General features: G+C 40.9%; 1 protein-coding gene across 1 annotated transcript in view; it reads left to right on the top strand.

Annotated features, from left to right (window-relative positions):
* The window catches only part of LOC124165642 (lysine-specific histone demethylase 1A-like), a 100,419-nt gene that overhangs the window by 20,245 nt on the left and 59,806 nt on the right, over positions 1-20,368 (top strand). Inside the window, exons 10-11 of the mRNA XM_046543116.1 lie at positions 7,716-7,789; positions 14,526-14,674. Of these exons, the coding sequence (XP_046399072.1) occupies positions 7,716-7,789; positions 14,526-14,674 (223 nt within the window). The remainder of the gene's footprint in view (positions 1-7,715; positions 7,790-14,525; positions 14,675-20,368) is intronic.

The raw sequence follows: 20,368 nt of genomic DNA, 5'->3' as shown, positions 1-20,368 counted from the left end.
GGCTATTGTTATTTTTAGGGATGGTCGGATCGGATACCTCGGATGCAAATATCCGCGGATATTGCCCTTCATAGGATACATCAGATTCAAAGTCGCGGAAGACATGGGATCTGGATCCGAAATTTTAAATAATAGCTTCAGTGAATGCAACGCCCCATCCGGGTGGAAAGAGTTCAGATTCTTTCTTCGAATGCGCCGTCGCATGCGATTCTTGTCCTACTCATGAACCGTTTTGTTTGAAAGCTCTCGCCGAGGTTACGAGTAGAATTTCAGTCGTGGCCAGGATTTTCAGCTAGAAAATAAAAAAGGCAAAATACGACTGGCACATAGTGTGACTCTTCCCAAGAGATTGAACAATCATCGGGGGAATCTCAGCGCCGTAGGATAATAACCACGTCAAAAGTAACTACGTTGCAGATTTCAGAAAACCACCATCGGCCGTCCATCAGCCCGTGCCTCTGTTGCTTTTTTTTTCGTTTCCAAAATCACACGGACCATGAATCGTCTTCTAAGGAAAATATCAAATCACAAAAACAGTTGAAGCATGTTTCATCCCTACCTCGTCTCACAAACTGACCTTTTTTGGCCTATCTGCTTCAATTCTACGTTTCTAGACGACAAGTTCTAGGAGAGTGACTTTCTGGGCCCGAAGATATCTTGATAGCTTCGAAAATTAGATGACATGCACGAGATTTAAAAAAGAATTAGACCAAACGAGACGCATTCCTGACGATATTTCTGTTTATATTTCAGCTCTAATGGATTGCCACTCAGTTTTCTATCCACAATTCTACAATTAGATTTTACTGATATGCAACATTGTCCAAACAGCACAATTTTCAAAGAAACAAGCGCAGCATTAACCCCTCAAACAATTAGAGATGGATTGGAAATGCCAACTACATATATCATGTAGCGCGCCCGGCTTCGCTTTGAAGCCAACGACGTAACTGAAGCAAGATCTGACTTCTTCGTCCTTGACTTCCTCATTTCTAGTCTTGTTTTTTATGAAAGTATACCGGGACTAGCCACGGTGATAACTTTTTACGGAGTCACCCGCAATGCACAAATAGTGCGAAAAATCCACAGAGGAAAAATCATTCGCCTTGACCGGGATTCGAACCCGGATCCCTCGATTTCCGGCCGAGTGCTTTAGCCAGTTAAGCTACCGAGGCGTCATTCTCCCCTGTGGAAATTTGTGGACTATACCGGACAAGGTGGTATGGACTGCTGAGCATATGATGCGACTAGCAGTCCAGGTCGTGCACATGGCGCCACAGCCGGAGAGCAAAGCCCGAACTTTGAACACTAGAGGTGTTCGCTCTGGACTTATGAAAGTATACCGGGACTAGCCACGGTGATAACTTTTTACGGAGTCATCCGCAATGCACAAATACAGTAAATTCCGGTTATTACGCGCCTCACTTTACTGCGGTTTCGGATATACCGCGGGTCTCACCACGTCCCCCGAGATGATTACATTGACCTTTTTTTTGAGGTAGGTAACTTTGTGGCAAATTTTATCTCGGCGTGACTACCGACGCGTCGCAACTTCAAGCGACTGTATTAACGCGGTTGGCGACGTATTCCATACATTGTTTCGTAGCCATAAAAAAAACTCGGTAATGCCTGATCGGTCATTGTGTCTTGCGAACTCGAGCTGAAAAGTGTGTTGCACGGCAATAATAATTTTCGAGATTCTGGGAGATTGAGATAATTCTCATTCGTACGTTCGCACCGCGGCGCTCAAACCAAGGTAGGTACTCAATGCTCACAGGCTTCGAGCATTTAATAATGAATGGGCTGTTTTACCTTTGTCTTAATATGAATATGAAAATTACTTTTTTACGAAAATTTTCATTGATATAAGGGTTAAAACGATGTCTGCCAAAAGGAAAACTTACACAATAAAAGAAAAGTTGGGCATAATCGACAGAGTGAAACGCGGTGATTCAAAATCAAGTTTATTCAGGGAGTTTGGTGTTCCTGAAGGAACTATTCGTGGTTGGATGAAAGAAGAAGTTAAATTACGATCATTCGTTGATCAAGTGGATGACGAAATAGGACTTGATAGAAAAAAGGCCAGATTGAGTGCTGCTGGTGATGTGGATGAATGTTTGTTCACGTGGTTTGTTCAGAAGCGCAGTGAAGGTGTTCCATTATCTGGTCCACTTTTACAAGCACAGGCAATTAAATTAAATAAACAAATAGGTGGTGCTCATGATTTTGTTGCTTCTGCTGGCTGGCTATCGAGGTGGAAAATTCGCCACGGGGTAGCGCAAGTTAACATGCAGGGAGAATCTCGTTCCAGTGACAGTGAAGCAGCTAGAGAATTCTGTGGGACTTTACGCAAGATGATTGATGAGGGTGAGTACACTGAAGAGCAATTGTATAACTGCGATGAAACCGCTCTCTACTACAGATTGCTTCCAACAAAATCACTTGATATTAAGAAGTCGGCAAATAAATCCGGAATAAAAATGAGCAAAGAAAGAGTGACTTTATTACTGTGCGCGAACAAATCAGGAAGTCACAAGTTAAAACCTCTGTGTATTGGTAAAAATCGAAGTCCTCGGTGCTTCAAGCACGTTAATATGACAGCACTACCCATAAATTATAAAAACAGTCAGAATGCCTGGATGACTCGAGACATTTTTTCATCTTGGTTCAATGAAGATTTTGTTCCATCGGTTAAGAGCCACTTAAGATCAAAAAAGTTAGAAGAGAAGGCTCTACTTCTGTTAGATAACTGTCCGGCCCATCCGTCTTCTGAGCTCTTGATATCGAGGGATGGCAAAATAGTGGCTTCGTTTTTACCAAAAAATACGACAGCTCTTATTCAGCCCATGGATCAAGGGATAATTAGAGCATTTAAAGCCCATTATCGGCGGGAATTGCTCACTAGTGTCATAAATTCAGAACTGCAGGTACAAGAATATCTGAAAACAGTCACCCTGAAGAATATGGCTTATAATATTGGATTGGCATGGAAGAAAATAACTTCAGCTACAATCCTAAATTGCTGGTCAAAGTGCGAGTATACAGCGGGCGATAGCATGGAAGACGAAGACGAGTTTTTGGGTTTCACGGAAGAGGACGCACGTGAAGCTTCAGATGTTCTTTCTAATAAACTATTTGTGAGTGATCTCGAGGCCTGGGTTCGCGAAGACGAGGAAACTCCTGTATCTGCTTATAAGAGTGACGAAGAAATTGTGGCTGCAGTCCAGAGCCGCGCAAAAACAGCTGCATCATCGGAAGATGAGAGCGAGAATGAAGAAGACGAATGTGAGGTCGAGATGCCAAAAATTGGCCATTTATTACATAATATTAGTGAATTGATGAATTGGTTGGAGGGACAAAGTGATTGCGATAGTATTCATTTTGCAAAGCATAAAAAATTACGTGACAAAGAAAAGCCATCAACTATCGCGGCAAAAGAAAATATCCGAGTATTTTAGTAACTCCCGTTAAAGTAGAGCGTCTAAATCATAAAATAAATATTTTAATAATGTATTACGCAAATAAATTGGCTATAAAAATTACCTTAAAGGGTTTTTTTATTGCTTCCCACGTATTTCCCGTTATAACGCGGTTGTCCGATAACGCGGGTGTAAACTATGTCCCCCTAGACCCGCGTTATAACCGAATTTTACTGTAGTGCGAAAAATCCACAGAGGAAAAATCATTCGCCTTGACCGGGATTCGAACCCGGATCCCTCGATTTCCGGCCAAGTGCTTTAGCCAGTTAAGCTACCGAGGCGTCATTCTCCCCTGTGGAAATTTGTGGACTATACCGGACAAGGTGGTATGGACTGCTGAGCATATGATGCAACTAGCAGTCCAGGTCGTGCGCATGGCGCCACAGCCGGAGAGCAAAGCCCGAACTTTGAACACTAGAGGTGTTCGCTCTGGACTTATGAAAGTATACCGGGACTAGCCACGGTGATAACTTTTTACGGAGTCACCCGCAATGCACAAATAGTGCGAAAAATCCACAGAGGAAAAATCATACCATCTTGTCCGGTATAGTCCACAAATTTCCACAGGGGAGAATGACGCCTCGGTAGCTTAACTGGCTAAAGCACTCGGCCGGAAATCGAGGGATCCGGGTTCGAATCCCGGTCAAGGCGAATGATTTTTCCTCTGTGGATTTTTCGCACTATTTGTGCATTGCGGGTGACTCCGTAAAAAGTTATCACCGTGGCTAGTCCCGGTATACTTTCATAAGTCCAGAGCGAACACCTCTAGTGTTCAAAGTTCGGGCTTTGCTCTCCGGCTGTGGCGCCATGCGCACGACCTGGACTGCTAGTCGCATCATATGCTCAGCAGTCCATACCACCTTGTCCGGTATAGTCCAAAAATTTCCACAGGGGAGAATGACGCCTCGGTAGCTTAACTGGCTAAAGCACTCGGCCGGAAATCGAGGGATCCGGGTTCGAATCCCGGTCAAGGCGAATGATTTTTCCTCTGTGGATTTTTCGCTCTAGTCTTGTTGTTTGAAATATGGAGGGAGCGTGCTCCTTCCTCTCCACCTCTCCTTTACGCGCTCCTTCCCAGTGGCGTAGCCAGGGGGAGGGTGCGGACCCCCCCGAAATATAAAAACACAATTATTGTCCTTCACAAAAGAAATAAAATATTGAAAAATCAGGAATTTACAAAATTTTTCTTGAACAAATTAAGTTTTTTCGATTATAAAAAGTGTTAAAATTAGTTTAAAACCCATTATTTAGTGCCTGGTTTTTTCAAAAATTTTCCCCCCTGGTTTCCCCCCCAAACGAAATTCCTGGCTACGCCACTGCTCCTTCCCCTCCACCTCTCCTTTACGTGCTTCTGCTGCCCACCCCTTCCTCATGCTGAGCGGTTTAGCACCTCGTCGCAAGTGAAGTTAATGCCGTTTTAAATACTGTTAATTGTGTTGCTAATTGCACAGTTGCAATTCAATTTAATGATACACGGATAAAAATGTCTTTCATTGTGTATAAATATTTCCATTGAGATTGTGAGAACCAATGAATGCTGTGTGCGTTTACTGTGGCGTAAATTATCGCGAGGATGTGCTAAATCCATCTCACCACACTGAAGCATTTTCGGGTGAAACACAAGTCCGTATGCGATGAGAAAGTAAAATTCGGGAGAAACGTGCGTGAGGAAAATTTGAATTCAGTCAATGGCAGGGGGTAGCCAGGATATTTTAAGGGAGGGTTTAAAACCAGGGGGGAAATTTTCAAACAACAGGGTACAAAGGAGAGGGTTTCAAACTAATTTAACACCCTTCGTAATAGAAAAAAACTTCTTTTTTCAAAGATTCATTTTTCATTTATTTTGTTTCCTTTTATGAAGGAAATTAATTGTATTATTTTATTTTGGGGGGTCCTCTCGCTACGCCACTGGTCAGTTGTTCATCCTAAGAATTTTCCTATTTTCATTTCCAAACCCAAGCGTAACAGTTTAGGCCCTGAGTATGTAAAGATGTTTGAAAAAATAACAACTTGAAAGCCCATAAAATAATTTTTTATTTATAAAAATATTAAAATGTGTATGAAAATCTAAAAAGCATTCCATTGATTGTATGTACCCAGAAATAAACTTGAATAATGACTTTTTTTAATGGCAGGAATTTGAAAATGCATTTGGATTCAAAAATATCCTATTCGAAAGATCTGGCTCCGAAAATCCTGGATCCGTCCATCCCTAGTTATTTTATTACATTCAATTCTTAAATTTTAATGACAGCAATGCTACAGATAAATCAAAATCCCTCCTGTTAGAAGGAATAAGAATCGATGGAATCGAAATCAAGAATCTGGAATATATTTGAAGGAATCGGAACTCGAATCGGAATCGAAAAAAAATGTAATCGACTTATCCCTACTTTATACTACACATTATTAATGTGTTTCCCAAATAATATTATTGTAATTACACCAGTGATGTAGAAACAATTTGTGGCCATATGAGTAAATATAATCACACTTGCTAATTCATATCATTTAAATAATCATTACATTTTTCTTGTTCCTGTTAAGGCGTCATTAAAATTATGTAGTAGTGTAAAGGAAGTTTAGTTGATGGTAGAACAATATTGGGCAAGCATGTCCTAGTCTACATATACGCATATGTATTATAATGCATACGCATGGATTGTGTGAAAAGCAAATTCATTTTTTGTGTTATTAGTGAACCATGTATTAGATATGAGCTATTTGTTAGTTACACATTGCACATCAATTGCAAAGGGTCGTGTGGTTTCATTAACTTGCGAGTGCGGCACTAGTTGCTTGGTTTGATTGTACAGGCAATGCTTTGTCATTTGGTTGGTTGGTATTAGGGAGTTAGATACTTCGTATGGTATCATAATTAAAATCTATCAGATGTAAAATAAAACTATTTAACTTTTTAAGGTTCACTATTTATGTTTCATCTGCGCAATCCAGGTTTCATAATATGGTAACTATTGTGAGGACCAGTGGTCTTCAAATGGCTCACTAACTTTCTCTATGATTCAACCCAAAATGTCAAGGAAATTAGATTATGGTCGGGGAAAAACTCAATAGGTTAAGCAAAAAGATGAAAATCATCATTGAACGCGTGGAGCGTTGTTGCATTGGAGCAGCAAAGCACGTGTTTTGTTGCCATCCTGACTGGGCTGCCTAGGGTTGCCCCAATTTGGATCTACTTGCTTCTACTTGACTCTATTTCCCAGTAGGTATGCCTTGCTGCATTTTTCCATGAATCCCCCAAATACGAAGAAAGAAAATTTTTAATTTTCTATCTGTAATCAGAGAAATCAAAAATGGAAAGTTGATGTAAGGCTTTTATAAATATGAACTGATGTAATCATCATGATCAGCCACCTGATGATGAGTGAGGAAATGTGGGTTGTGCTCCTTAAACTTGAACGTTAAAAAGTCCATTGAACCACTCAGGGTCTGAGGACTCCCTGGAATATAGTGGGCAGTTATGCATCTGAATTGCCTGATGAAGGAAATCCAAAATGTGGACCAAGGCTCTGGTGCGGCTTGTAGTCTGCAACGCTGTTGCTGGCTGGGAACTGAATTGCTTGAAGGGTTGGAGGTAGAGTCAGATATGAGAGTTGCAACTTGTTGGTAGGAGGATGTTCAGTGTTCCATTGTACTCCTGTGTTTAAAAAGTGACTGCTATACACCATCTATGCCTAGTTTTGTGGTTTCCATAGCCAATTTTTGTTTCCTGAAGCAAGGTGTGTGTCTGTCTTTGCCTTTCTCAACCAATTGGAAACAGCTCAAATCAATGACAGATGGTTTTATTCCATCTAAGTGCTGTTTATCTTGATATGGATACTGAAAGGGGGTATTAAATTGGAACAATATTTGGAAACCATGATTGGGAAACAAATAATGTTGTTTTAATATAAGTCATACCATAGCCACCAAGCACTATTGCGTAATTTGTGCAACTCAACCCTTTCTTGAAATTAAAGGCAGGAATATGAATCCTAAAGCTGAACCTTTGTAAAGTGTGAAGTTTTTCTATAGCACCAATTCATGGCTTTGCATTTTTTCAATGGAACTAAAATACCTAATCTTGTTATTAAAGCATTAAAAGGACTTCACTGGCCTTCAGTTATTAGTGTCTGCTTTTTTGTTATGGTCTCTACTTTTGCATGTGAAGCTTTAGTATCTATTCATGTAAGTTTTGCAAATTTATCAATATGTTTTTTTATTTATTTTGTGTAGGAGTGGGACCAGCTCCTTGAGCAGCAAAAAGAGATTGAAGAGAAATTGCAGGAATTAGAAGCTTCACCTCCGAGGTAAGTTTGATGAAATATGTTATCTCTTTTTCTTTCTTAATTATATAGTATACTGTCTTAATGTTTATTCTCAGTAGATTTTTGGGCATCTATTGCTATTCAGTTCATGTTGAAATGTGTCATTATATGTACTTGGGGAGAATCTTTTGGCAAAACATCTTATGAGGAATTCTCTAAATCCTCTTGGCATGGTCTGGCATAATGTGATGTGCTGAGATGCAGTCTAATTTTTGCAGCCAATTTTGCCTTTGCATTAGTTCGTCTTAGATGAGATTCTAGATTTCACTTTTGAAATGCATTTTTAAGTCTCATCTCCAATCTTAGGTGTATTATTGCAAGAGTACTCACCAAGAGTAATGCAAAACATATTTGCATAACATCCTTCTTTTAAGTTGGAATAGATTTTTCCTGCCAAGGAATTCTTTGGCTACAACTATTTCTCTTCATGTGCCAAGTTAGGCATTAAAAGCAGGGAATGATGCTTAGTTTTATGGAAATTCATTGAAGCCTCACCTGCTGATGTAAAAAGCATTAACGTCTGAAATGGCCGGCCTCGGTGGCGGTGGGGTAAAGTCCTCGCCTGCCAAACCGTAGGTCGTGGGTTCGAATCCCGCCTGGGTAGGTGATCCCTATCCAGGGCATGGATGTTTGTGTTGTACTTTGTTAATATTGGAAACCCTCGTTGTAAAAGGCCGTTATGTGCTGTTTACGGGAGATGTGGTAAATAAAAAAATAAAAAAATAAATAAATCGTTAATTTTTAAGGCATATGAAAATTTTGTCAGCACCTGAGTCAGATATGGAACAAGTGATGAATGATGTGAGGCAGATGGAGTGCCATTCCAAAAATAACTTTAATGCAATAAACCTGTGATTCTCAAATTAACATACATATGTTATTATGGCATTATTCCTCGAGAGGGCATTTCATTGTTAATTCAGGATTTTGTTCTGAATAAGAAAGATTTTTTTCAAATTCAAGTACAATGATTGATATTTTCTGTGATATCACGTCACAAAATCACCTCAAGGAAAATAGCATCGCTTTTTTACAGTCTGGCCATCCTAAGTTGTGACTTGAGGGATTTAAACGTGCAACAATGAGGATGCTAGCTATGATGGCTCTTCGGTTGAGGCTGACTTAATGTTGCCTCCATCTAAGTCTATGGTCGGTTTTGCTGTAATTTTTTACCGTGCATAGTTTGTATTGTTTTTCATACTTGCCATGAAAAATTCTTATATTATATTCTAAAAAATAACTAAAACAAAAAAAGGTTTGAACCTCAAAAGTTTCTGTGACGTAGGGTTAACAAGTAATGCTCAAAATGCAATTAATTGTAAGCTTAGTGCCAATTGAAAATATGCATGGACAAATAGTTTAGCTAAATAACACCTGCATACCCACCGTGACTGTGCATGCCTCGCAATACTCATATGTTTTGGTTAAAGTGTGCCCAAGTTTGTTTGTTCTTCTTGGTCATCGTTACGTGGATTGCCTGGAATGTTGGAATTTAAACAGAAATCATGTAGCAGTAAGTTTGCCCAATAATTTGTATAATACAGTAGAACCTCGGTTATACGACCCTCAGTTATACGATGACCTCACTTATACGCCGATTTTTTTTGGTCCGGTGAATAACCCCATATGAACCCATGTATTTCCAACCTCAGTTATGAAACTCTTCACCTATACGACGACCTCGGTTATGAAACGTATTTTTCCAGTCCAATGTGATAAAATACCTCACTTGTACGACTTGTCAGAGAACTGATCTACGAGAAGATTGCGGTAGGCGCGCCGATTTTAGTCACAGGAGCGGGGGTAGTATGCGCTCATTACATAGATATGTCAATGAAGAATAATAAGTTTTAATTATGAGCGATGCTGTTTATTAGATATTAATTTTAACTGCAGTAGATGATCGTTAATCCGGAATATCTATCTCTAACGGAAGATTGTGTAGAATTTTCCAAGGTTATGCTTCCCGTCGCCCAGCGAAATAACACCTAAATGAGCCGTTAAAAATCCTCGCGTATCAAAATTTTGGCTTCCAAGGTCATCCAAAAAAGATAATCGAATTTGTAGTATGGACGTAAGCCGTTGGTGATTCAACACGATGGCGAAAACAGCATGCGTGGACTCATTCCGCGGGCTAATCCCTCATCCGCGGGACGAATTGAGCCGGAGGAAAGTTGCTTACGCGGCGCGCAGATCAAAACTGACCCAACTTGTATCTGCGGGTTTAAATGAAATATAGTTTGACCTTGACTGCCTGGTGGCAAGCGTTTATTTTGTAACTGAACGAGAGTTAGTACGTCAAAACGCGAGAGATAAGGCAGTTCCTTTCGACTCAGGAATGACTTATAAGCATTATATCGAAGTACAAAATCAGTCTGGTGTTGTTTTCAGATATGGGGAAGCAAAATATTACGTGAAGATGAGTCACACGGCTTGTGAGTCGAAGTTCCCGGCGCTGAATTCGCGGAAGAATGCCGGCAGAGAAGCTATACCCGGTAGATTCAATCTATTATTACTAAAATGTCATGGGAAAATTCTTTTTTAGTGCGTAAACATTATTAAGAGGGGAGATTTTTCCGGGCTCTTAATCTATTTTTGTCCATTCATCACTGACAGCAGTTGCGCGATTATTTCAAATGCTCACTTAAAAGTTTTCTAAGCACCGGAAAAGTGAACTTAGTCACAGAATATCCGGGGTACCAGTGGCGTAACTAGGAATATGCTTTGGGGGTGACGGTAGTACCGGGGGGGGGGGGGGGGGCGGCTTCACCCCCCACCCCTCGGAGGCAATGGGGATTCCCGTAAAATTTAAAAAAATGGCATGCCTGTAAATATGTTCTACATCATTTTGGCACATAAAATAACTTTAAGTAGATGCAGTTGCTGTTTATCAAAGCTAGACTTGTGTTTAAATTTTTTTTAAATTTCTCTGAGGCTTTGGAGTGGAATCCATCCCCTCATCCCCCAACCATAATTACGCCACTGCCAGGTGCTCCATATTATCTATAGCATGGTATTTAGAGGGAGAAAACTGACAGCTGGGGTCATTTGCGCCATGAGGTAAGAGAGGGAGTATAGAAACCCTGTGTTGGAATTAGCCAGGTTGTAACGATAGGCTTAACCAGGGCTTAATGTCCCATCTGCCGGACAGTGTGTTGCACTGGAAGTTCCGTCCACATTACTCTCAAGCAGGGATAGAGCCATCTCTGAAAACTTTCTGCCTCTGCCATTAACCCGGGTCCATAGGGTGTGAAGCCTTCGTGATGCATTAGTGAAATTTTGCTCCCTATACCATTTTTCCGAACTGACGGCGGCTGGGTGGAAAATAGAAACTAGCCAATGAGAAGCGCTGCCCCTTCCACCCCTCCATCCCCTTCCCTTTTCCCCTCCATCCGGCCGACCGGCGTTGCCATCCTTGGGAATAACGGTACTTTTGGGGGCGGCAGAACGAGTGCTGTGCGATCTCCAAAGATTCGGCTTGGCAACACTGCTAGCTGGAGAGCGATGTGCACTGCTCGGAGTTCGGAGAGAGACTGCGGGCTCTTCCACACTTTCTCCTGTCGCTCTTCTGTGATTGGCTAGAAGAGTGGGTGGGTTGCGAGCACGCTCAAGGTCAGCCGCCGTCAGTTCAGAAAAATGGTATAATTACGGGGTTAATTTGGATGACTTCCTCAGGTATTTCATTTCTTCAATCTCCAATCTGGGGTTTGCCTATAGGTGGTAAAATGAATTTCCTGAAAACCGCTTTTTATCAGTCAACTTTTTAAAAATATTGGCTTCTCTGTGAACATTTAGTGTCATCATTCCGAAATCTCTCCAGTGTGATAGCCTTGCAGCTTAGTACCAGAAATGCTAGTTGTTCAACCGTCGGTAAAGTTGTTCAGGAATGTAAAATTATATTTCTCTTAAAGTAACACATCATCTCGGGTGTTACTTTTGAGAAAATAAGATCATTAGGCTTCAATTTCTTGCCTCCAAATGAGTAATTGCATCCAGGAGGGCAAGTCTGTAACTCTGTTCTCTCCCGAAAATGGGAGAAAGGAGATTCGTGAAGCGCCTGCGCGAGAGTTGTCGCCCGCCCCAAGTCTCTAGGGCGCCCCGCCGGAGAAAGGAGACTATTTGTCGCCTGGGAGAGTACTAGTCTCCCGACCCAAGTCCGTAAGCCCCCTCAAGCGCCTTTGGCGCCCCAGACGGGCGCTTCAGTTACGTCCCCCTCAAGAGCCCGACGTATCTCTTTCTCCCATGGAGAAAGTGCGTATCTCGACAGTGTTTTGTTGCATTTTCTCAATATGGCGCGTTTTCTTTCAAACCATAGAATATTATTGCTCGTATATGAGGTGCATTTAAGAGAAGTGGGGCAATTAACACCTGTGAGAAATTGTTGCGGGATATTAATAAACCGTTTGAGGCGAGGGAGGAAGATTTCCGGCCGCATTAGCGGAGAAGGTTGTCCTATCCGTCCTTCGATGGTCCGATTCTCTTCCTGCTGAAAATCCATCACCGTCAATAGCAGACAAAAACACCGCAATCCTATGAAATAACAATTATCTGTAGCTCTGAATTCTTTTCGTGTAAGTAGCGGGGTTTAGAAAGCTAATGCTAATTCAGAGAGCGCAAGAAAAGCACTTTAAATAATGGAAAATAACTTCTAAACAGTTACCTAGTATGAAAAGCAACAGATAGCTATAATGAAACACAAGACATGCCCTTATTGTTAAAAGAACTTATTCCACGACAATGTAATAGAGTTTCACCATTTCATTGGTTTCACGAATACGACTGCTCAGCAAAACCGTGTGCACACAACATATGAGATCGCGAATCGGTTCCGCTGTCAACACATACAGAAGCTATAAATGTACTTCAATAATAAATGAATATCCACAAACTAAGTACTAGCACACACCGTAAATATAAAGTGAGACATAGGCAAATAAAATATTAAAAAAAACTGGAAATCACTTCCACTCTTTTATTCATCACGAACAACTTACAATCACTAAGCTCGTTATGATAAAAACAACTATTAATTCACTGATTTAAAGCCAGAAATTAGCCCACGAAAGAGGCACAGGTGACTTTTCTCACTATTATTCGTTAATATACTAGAAAAAGAAACTTCACACACAGCTTTGATCTTGATAGCTTGATCGTGAAATGTCAATGTACGATGAACAACGGAGGTGAACACGCCACTGACAATGTTTACATTGCTGTCAGACATTTATCGATATGGTAATAACACTGCTTACAATTCAATCACGATGGAGCACTGATAATTACAACTCTTAGCCGATATTTTTGTACATTGCAACCACTGGCACTGTGATTATCAGCAGAAGATTTACGGGAGTTGTCACATTGACATTAACACAATTTTGGCACAAAAGATGTTTGCACAAATCTGCAAGCAGCGAGCAAAAGCTGTTTTCACTTTAGAAATATACTCTTAATTTTCAACTTTGGTGAGGTTGTAATTGATACGAAATGAAGAATTTACATGGTGACAAGCAATATTTATCGGCACTTGGATTTAGCCTTGCAGCCGCTTGCAAGCGAGGAATCACTGCGCGCGGTCAAAAAAGTAGTCCCGACTTTAGTAAGTCATAATAAGATTATTATGCATTCAATTTAGAAAATATTTGCATGGATGAGTTTGACATAAAATTAAAAACATTTTAAAATTGCTCACGGTTAATTTTTCGATAAATCAAGCTCCAATATCAGATTCGCCTTAGAAATTTTTCATACTACACATCGGAGCGAGTTTTCTCCCATCCGAACGGGAGAAACAGTTCTCTCTACCGAGTTACGGACTAGGGTCGGGAGACAATTTTGGGCGACAACTCTCTCTCCCAAACGAGGCGCCCCAAGTTACCGACTTGCCCTCCTGGAGACAAACCAGCCCCTATAGGAAAGGATTTCATGCTAAATACCAAAAAACCTCACATATGAAACTTCCTCACTTATGAGACTTTTTTTGGTTTTCCGCTGAAAGTTTCATAAGTGAGGTTCTACTGTAATAATTTCATTATTCGAGTGCATTTTATTGAAAACATTTTACTAAATATTTTCCCTCGCCAAAGCTGTAATAAAATATTATTATTTGTGGTCCAAAGCTTTGTTGTTTGTTTAGGGTACAGTAGTAAAAAAAATACACCTGCCAGAATAAATTATAAACATTGCTGATGCATTGCAAGGCATACCGTATGCTTTATTAATTCAGTTTTATATCGTGTATGCATCAGAAAACCATAAATTTAATTTAGTCAGGTACTACCATCCATTATTGCTTGTATAAATTATAGAATGTAACTACATACATTGGAAAAAAAGAATGCCAGAGGATAGTTACCCCTGGGCTTGTGGTCTACTCAGCGGAAGTATCATTGGTAATCGCCGCAAGGGAAACAGCATATAGCAGGATGGAGGGCTGAAGCCCTAAAGCTTCCCCCTTGGATTTGTGCCAGATTCCAAGTGAAGCCTTTGGGCCTTCCTAAAACCTGTCCTTGTTGTGTGGAGCTTGTGACTAAGGCATTGGCCCCTGATTATCTGTGTGAAATACGTATATGTATACCTTAGTTGGGGTGGTCTTTACCCTTACCTATCCATACTAAACTTCAGTTTTATCACCAAGTTAGTATGATGGTCAAATATTTGTGCTCCAGCTTACTTTCTTTGGGAATCTATATGTACCAAATTATTGTTTTCCGTACAGTGATGTGTACTTGTCATCGAGGGACAGGCAGATCTTGGATTGGCACTTTGCCAATTTGGAATTTGCCAACGCCACTCCCCTGAGCAACCTATCTCTCAAGCACTGGGACCAGGACGACGACTTCGAGTTCACTGGAAGCCATCTAACAGGTAGGATTATTTATGTTTTCATAATCTTTTCATGCTAGTAGAAAGTGACATCTCATGGAAATTGTCAGAGGGATAATGATCCCTATGATAAGGCTTTAGTTTAGGCTGTATTGGTTAGTAGGGGTTATCACCTGGTGTAAAATTTACTCAGAAATATTTTGTGAGTTCCTTCAGCTGGCTGTCATCTTCAAAAGGGTATTCTTCTCCAGTCTCTGTACACCTTATGCTCGTGTTTACAATGTATTTGATTAACCCTTTCACTGTTGTGAACGTACCTGGTACGTTCACACGGTAGGCTGCTACGAACATACTCTCTCTTCCTCCTTGCCATGCGCTCAGCACTTTCGCCAAAGCACTCGGAAGGGTCGCTAATCCGGGACCCTTTCCTTGACGAGCTCACTCTTGCTGGTCCCTCTCTTTGACGCCTCCCGACCCAAAAGTGACCGCTCTGACTGCATTTTGAAAATCTGTCAATCAATGCGATCATCAAAACATGATTATTTGCATCGCACTCCTGCCAATCACGTACATCTTTAAACCATGTTTCTGCGATGAAAAATAACCATTTTGTTTACTTTGTTAAAAACGTAGCTGCAGACCACCGGAAAATGGCCAATTTAGCAAAGTTAACGAAATCGTTATTTTTCATCCCAGAAACACGGTTCAAAGATGTACTTGATTGCTGGAAGTACTTGCTCCATGGCCACACAAAATGCATTTTAACCATTTCGCCGCATGTGAGGAGAAGGTTTTCGGAGATTGAACTGCAGTGAAAGGATTAACTCATCATACACCGCTTGGATTTTCCATGCATTTACACAGAAATTGGTCATTCTGAACTATTATGATTCGAGTGGATGTTTAATCAATCGGTTCTATTGCAATAGGCCATTTGTTGCAATTTGATTTGATGACTCATCGATTTGGTAGGATTATTTATTTATTTTTTTGTCGAAAATATTGTATTGTTTTTTTTCATGCACTAGGCGATATGCACTGTTCACATTTGACTGTTTATGTATATTTATTTATTTACTTTTTTCTTCTATTTATCTATCTCAATGTGAAACGTAGAAAGCTGTACTTATATTTTCTCATGGGCCCCAGTGCCTATGAAAATAAACGATATTATTATTATTATTATTATGCCCATGTATTGTACAAAATATTTTCATATATTAAATATTGAAAAATATTTTGAAATTTAAAACTGCAACTAACCATTCATGCATTGAGAAATAGAATTTTTATATTTTTGAGAGACTAGAAGAATATGTTCAGGGTGTCTACAGTGTTTATTTCATCACATTTGTCCGCAGAATTCGTGGTGTTGGTATTTCCTTCGAATTAGAATCCAAGCATTCCTTCTTCTGTTGCTTCATTGGCCAATACACATTTAAGGTGTGTGCAAATGTTCTCCCTCGCTGATAACTTTGTTTTGAATGAAATGTATCATCAGATGTACTATTTGTTTGAAAATCATAAGTTATTATTTTCAAGAATTTTTTAATGTTGTGAACACATGGATTCTGAGGGAGAAGGGTGAGAAAATATTGTTGGCAATAGAGATGTAGGCTTGGAGGAGAATAGAGGAGGTGAAATCAGTGGGAAGGAAATGGAACACAAAGCGCTAGACGTGGAAAGGAGTGGAGCAAACTTAGATATTTGGAGAAGGCAGTCTGGGTAGAGCTCGTGCTTAGCATGGAGGGGTTGCAGAAAACCATGTTATAGGGAAAGGGAAGACATAGGACCTAAAGACCAAATGAAAGGAATGTAATCTAGGCAGAAGTTCAATTTGGGAAGGGGAACAGGCTGGAGTGACTAGTAAAATGCCCTTTAGAATGTATTGTTACTGGCTGAATGCCTTTCATTAAACCACCATTAATTATTTATGCTCCGTATGCCTAATAATTCATCTCTACATGCTATTTTATTGTTTTAGCCATTGTAGAAGGTAGAGAAGAAAATATGACTTGCGCCATCTCCTAGTGTAATAGATTATGCATGAGTATTATGGGCTTTGGAAGCCTTTCATTTTTTTGCTGTGACAATATGCTGCACCCAGTCCCTTTCTCAGTGCTCACCTTTCTGCGTGTGCTTCCTCAATTGCTCAGTGCAGTGGAAATGAGTGAGCAGTGTCTTCAGAGTAAATTTAAATGAGTGGTTTTTAGCTTTTGCAGCCATTTTTAAAATGGCAAAATCCCAGATTACCTGATCCCTAATGTGCTGATTCAGATGATAACATATTGATGGGTTGAAATTAGTTTTGTGGCATTTTTTGTGACATTAGCGTGACTAAATGTTGTTTATTTCGATTGAAACTTTTATTTCTGTTAAATTTAATGTCTAAAAAGAAGTAGAGGTCCCTCACTCACTTTCGTTCAACGTGAAGGCTGGTTTGGATAGGTGAGGGTAGAGCTCTCCCCAGGCTGGATATATTCATGGTAAAGGGGCTGGTTCCTTTCCTAGGGCCACATTGAACTTCAAGGATTTTGGTTGGGGGTGTCCAAAGACTTCACCCGTGATTTTACCTGGGGCCCTTCCATATTCAGCCTAGCAGTGGCACAGTGAGTGGGGGGTTTTGGGGGATAAACCCCCCAGAGCTCAGAGAAACTTTTAGGTTTAATCCATTTTACTACATTTGATTAATATGCTGATAGAAGTGTGTTTGGATTAATAAAATACCCCTTAGAAAGCCATAAAACTCACTATTATATGAACCATTTACCTTCAATAATTTCAGGGGGAGGGCCCCCACACCTCCCGCCTACCCTGGCAGGTATACCACACACTCCAGGTCTAGTTGCGCCTAAAACCCCTCCTAGTCTTAATTCCTAGTTGCGCCCCTGCGGCTTAGCACTCTACCCACTAGGCTGCAAAGCTCCCCTATGAAGAGATATCATGTTTTTAATGGAACTTATGGCAGTACTGAACTAATGGCAGTTTGATTCAGATCCTTTTTATTTTTCCTAATGGTTAAGTTTCATTGCTGTCCTTAAAATGAAGGCCGTTTTACCCGGGGCATGTAATTGCGCAGGCTAGAAGTGCAGTTCTTTCTCAATCTGGCGTGCAATTGCACGAATTCTTGAAAGAAATAAGAACAGACTGTTTTGCCATCTTGCATCCATGCATTATCACATGCGTTCTAGCGTTTCGCCGCATTACACGACGCAATTTGAATGCGCCCCCGTACATGCGTCAGATTGTGCAATTACGTGCGCCAAGTGAAACGGCCTCTGGATTATTGCGAAACCACCTTATAGGCTCATGTTTATATTTATTCTGAGGTGGTGCTTCAGCCACCTCGTCAAGTATCTCCGCCTATGCGGTATCCTCCTCCAGAGCCATCTAGCGGGAAACGACCGAAACGTTTTTTAACGTAGTTTTGGCACCAATCTCCGAGAAATTATTTACGACGTTTTAAAGACTCGGGGTTTACTATGAGGTAGTCATTTTATTATTTTTTTTCTTCTGTGGGCGTTCCGTCTTTTTCAGTTTACACATCAAAAAGCGAGCCTTGTTTATTTTGCGGTTGTGTGAAAATCGTGCTAATTTGCAAAATAATCACCACCTTCCCTTCCAAGGTCTTTCCTGGTCGATTTTTCTCCGCTCGTGAGTGACTTCTGGGGGAGATTTCAACTGGAGGTATCCGAAATTTATTGAAATTGGTTCTCGTCTTCGCGGCGGTCGGTCGGCTAGTAAAAAAAGGGAAGTAAAAAAGACTCGTGACTCAACTGGAACAATGAAAGCTCGTAAGGGGGGAGCGAAAGAGAGAAGGAAGTTTTTATTTATTTCGTTATTCATTTTTTTCTTTCTCGTGAGAGAGAGATGAGGTGGCGGGCGAGTCCGCGGGGGCTCCAGTCGAGGTAGAGAGTTTATTTAGTTTCTTATTTATATCTCAAATGGTCAGTGACAGCTCGGTTTGTTAAAATTTAAAGTCGACAAACGAGGGTCCACATCATTATTCGGTTGGCGGCCCATTGAAGGAGGGATATGAAGGAAGGAGGAGGGATGGGTAGAATGGGGTGGGGGTGAGAGAGAGGGGGGGGGGGGTGCAGACGACCAAGGAAGTGGGGGAAGCAATGAGGTGGGCAGCGCGCATTAGATATGATATCGCCCGGTCGTTCATGTGAGCTCTTCCACCTTCTGGTTGTACAGCGGTCAGAAGAGGCGGAAATGTCGGTTCACTCCGACGATTCGGTTCTATTGAGTTGATGCTCTGAATTTTTGAGGTCTTAACATTGTATAATTCCATTTTAAGTTAGTTCATACGCATTCGATGGCTAATTGTTGATTAAAAAAGCATTGTGAAGAGGCTACTCGGGAACTGAAGTCGCGTTCCAATATCAGCCTTTATTATTTAAATGAGACACTGCAATATTTCCACTGAGTTTTATTGTTACACAACGCATTTCGTCGTTACAAACAACATTATCAAGTTTTTAACGACGGAGCGCGTTGTGTAATAATAAAACTCAGTGGAAATATTGCAATGTCTTATTTTAATAATATTAAGAACTTCCACCATATCGTGCCCAACACCGTAAAAGATATCAGCCTATATGATAGATGGCGACTCGTGTTCCGAAGCATCGGCCGAATGGTGAGAGGTAACCCGGCTAGATGCCCGAATACTGTACTTCTTACTATATTCGCCGGGAAAGCATTAGATCTTACTTAAAAACAAACATTATTTACGCTACCATCTCGAATTCGTAATTCGGAAGGGACAATTCAAATTGAAAGCACTTAAATTCGTTTGAACAGTTGGTGTCGTCATATTTTCCGGGCTTCCACCATGTGGTTTAGTTTGATGACGGACCTCAGAGAACTTGATCGCATCACGTAAATAGTTACGGTCCAATGGCGTAACTAGAAATATGCTTTGGGGGGACGGCGGGACCTGAGGGGACCCAGTCAACTCAGGGGGGTTCGGGAATATTTTTGAAACATGACAAGTCTAGAAATATATTTAGCATCTTTTTGGCGCTTAGCATTTGGATTTCACTTGTAATTCCACGGGAAATCATCACATCAGGAAAACATTATTATACTATAAAATTTGCTACTCTGTGATTCGTCTCTCTGCCATGATATTAATTAATGATCTTTATCTAAGCAGATACAGTTATTAAATGTCAAAATCAGGCAAAAGTTTTTTAATATATTTTAAAATATCTCTTGAGGCTTTGGAGGGGATCCTCCTCATCATCCCCCATAGTTGCGCCACTGTTTCGGTCCATGATCATGAAACGTTCATTTTGAACCGCTCATTCACGAACGACACAGCGGAGAGAGGTTTTTGGCTGAGGAGAGGGGTGGGGAATGGAAGGGGTGGCCCTTCGGACATTGAGTGGAGGGTGGGGTGGGAGTGGGGAGATGTGTGCTGCCGGGAAAGAATCTCTTCTTTTCGGGAGGGGGGGTTTGAAGTTATGGCGGCATAAACAAACGAAAGTCATTACTCATTTGGGGGAAGAGGGTAAGAGGAGGGGGGAGGGGAATAAGGTTTTCTCTCCCGGGAGTAATTTCCCGAACGAAGAACAGCCTGTGGTTGGGGAGGAATCGCTTATTAAACGAGCCGAGAGTGAGGATCGGGCGAGAAAATTGGGAGAGGAAGGTAGTGAAATTGAAAATGCGAAATGGTGAGAGAGGGGGAGTGTGTAAAACACTTAGAATCCAGTAGGCTAACCCATC

Source organism: Ischnura elegans, chromosome 9 (assembly GCF_921293095.1).
Source record: "Ischnura elegans chromosome 9, ioIscEleg1.1, whole genome shotgun sequence".
NCBI lineage: Eukaryota > Metazoa > Arthropoda > Insecta > Odonata > Coenagrionidae > Ischnura > Ischnura elegans.
This window is presented reverse-complemented; position numbering and strand designations above follow the sequence as displayed.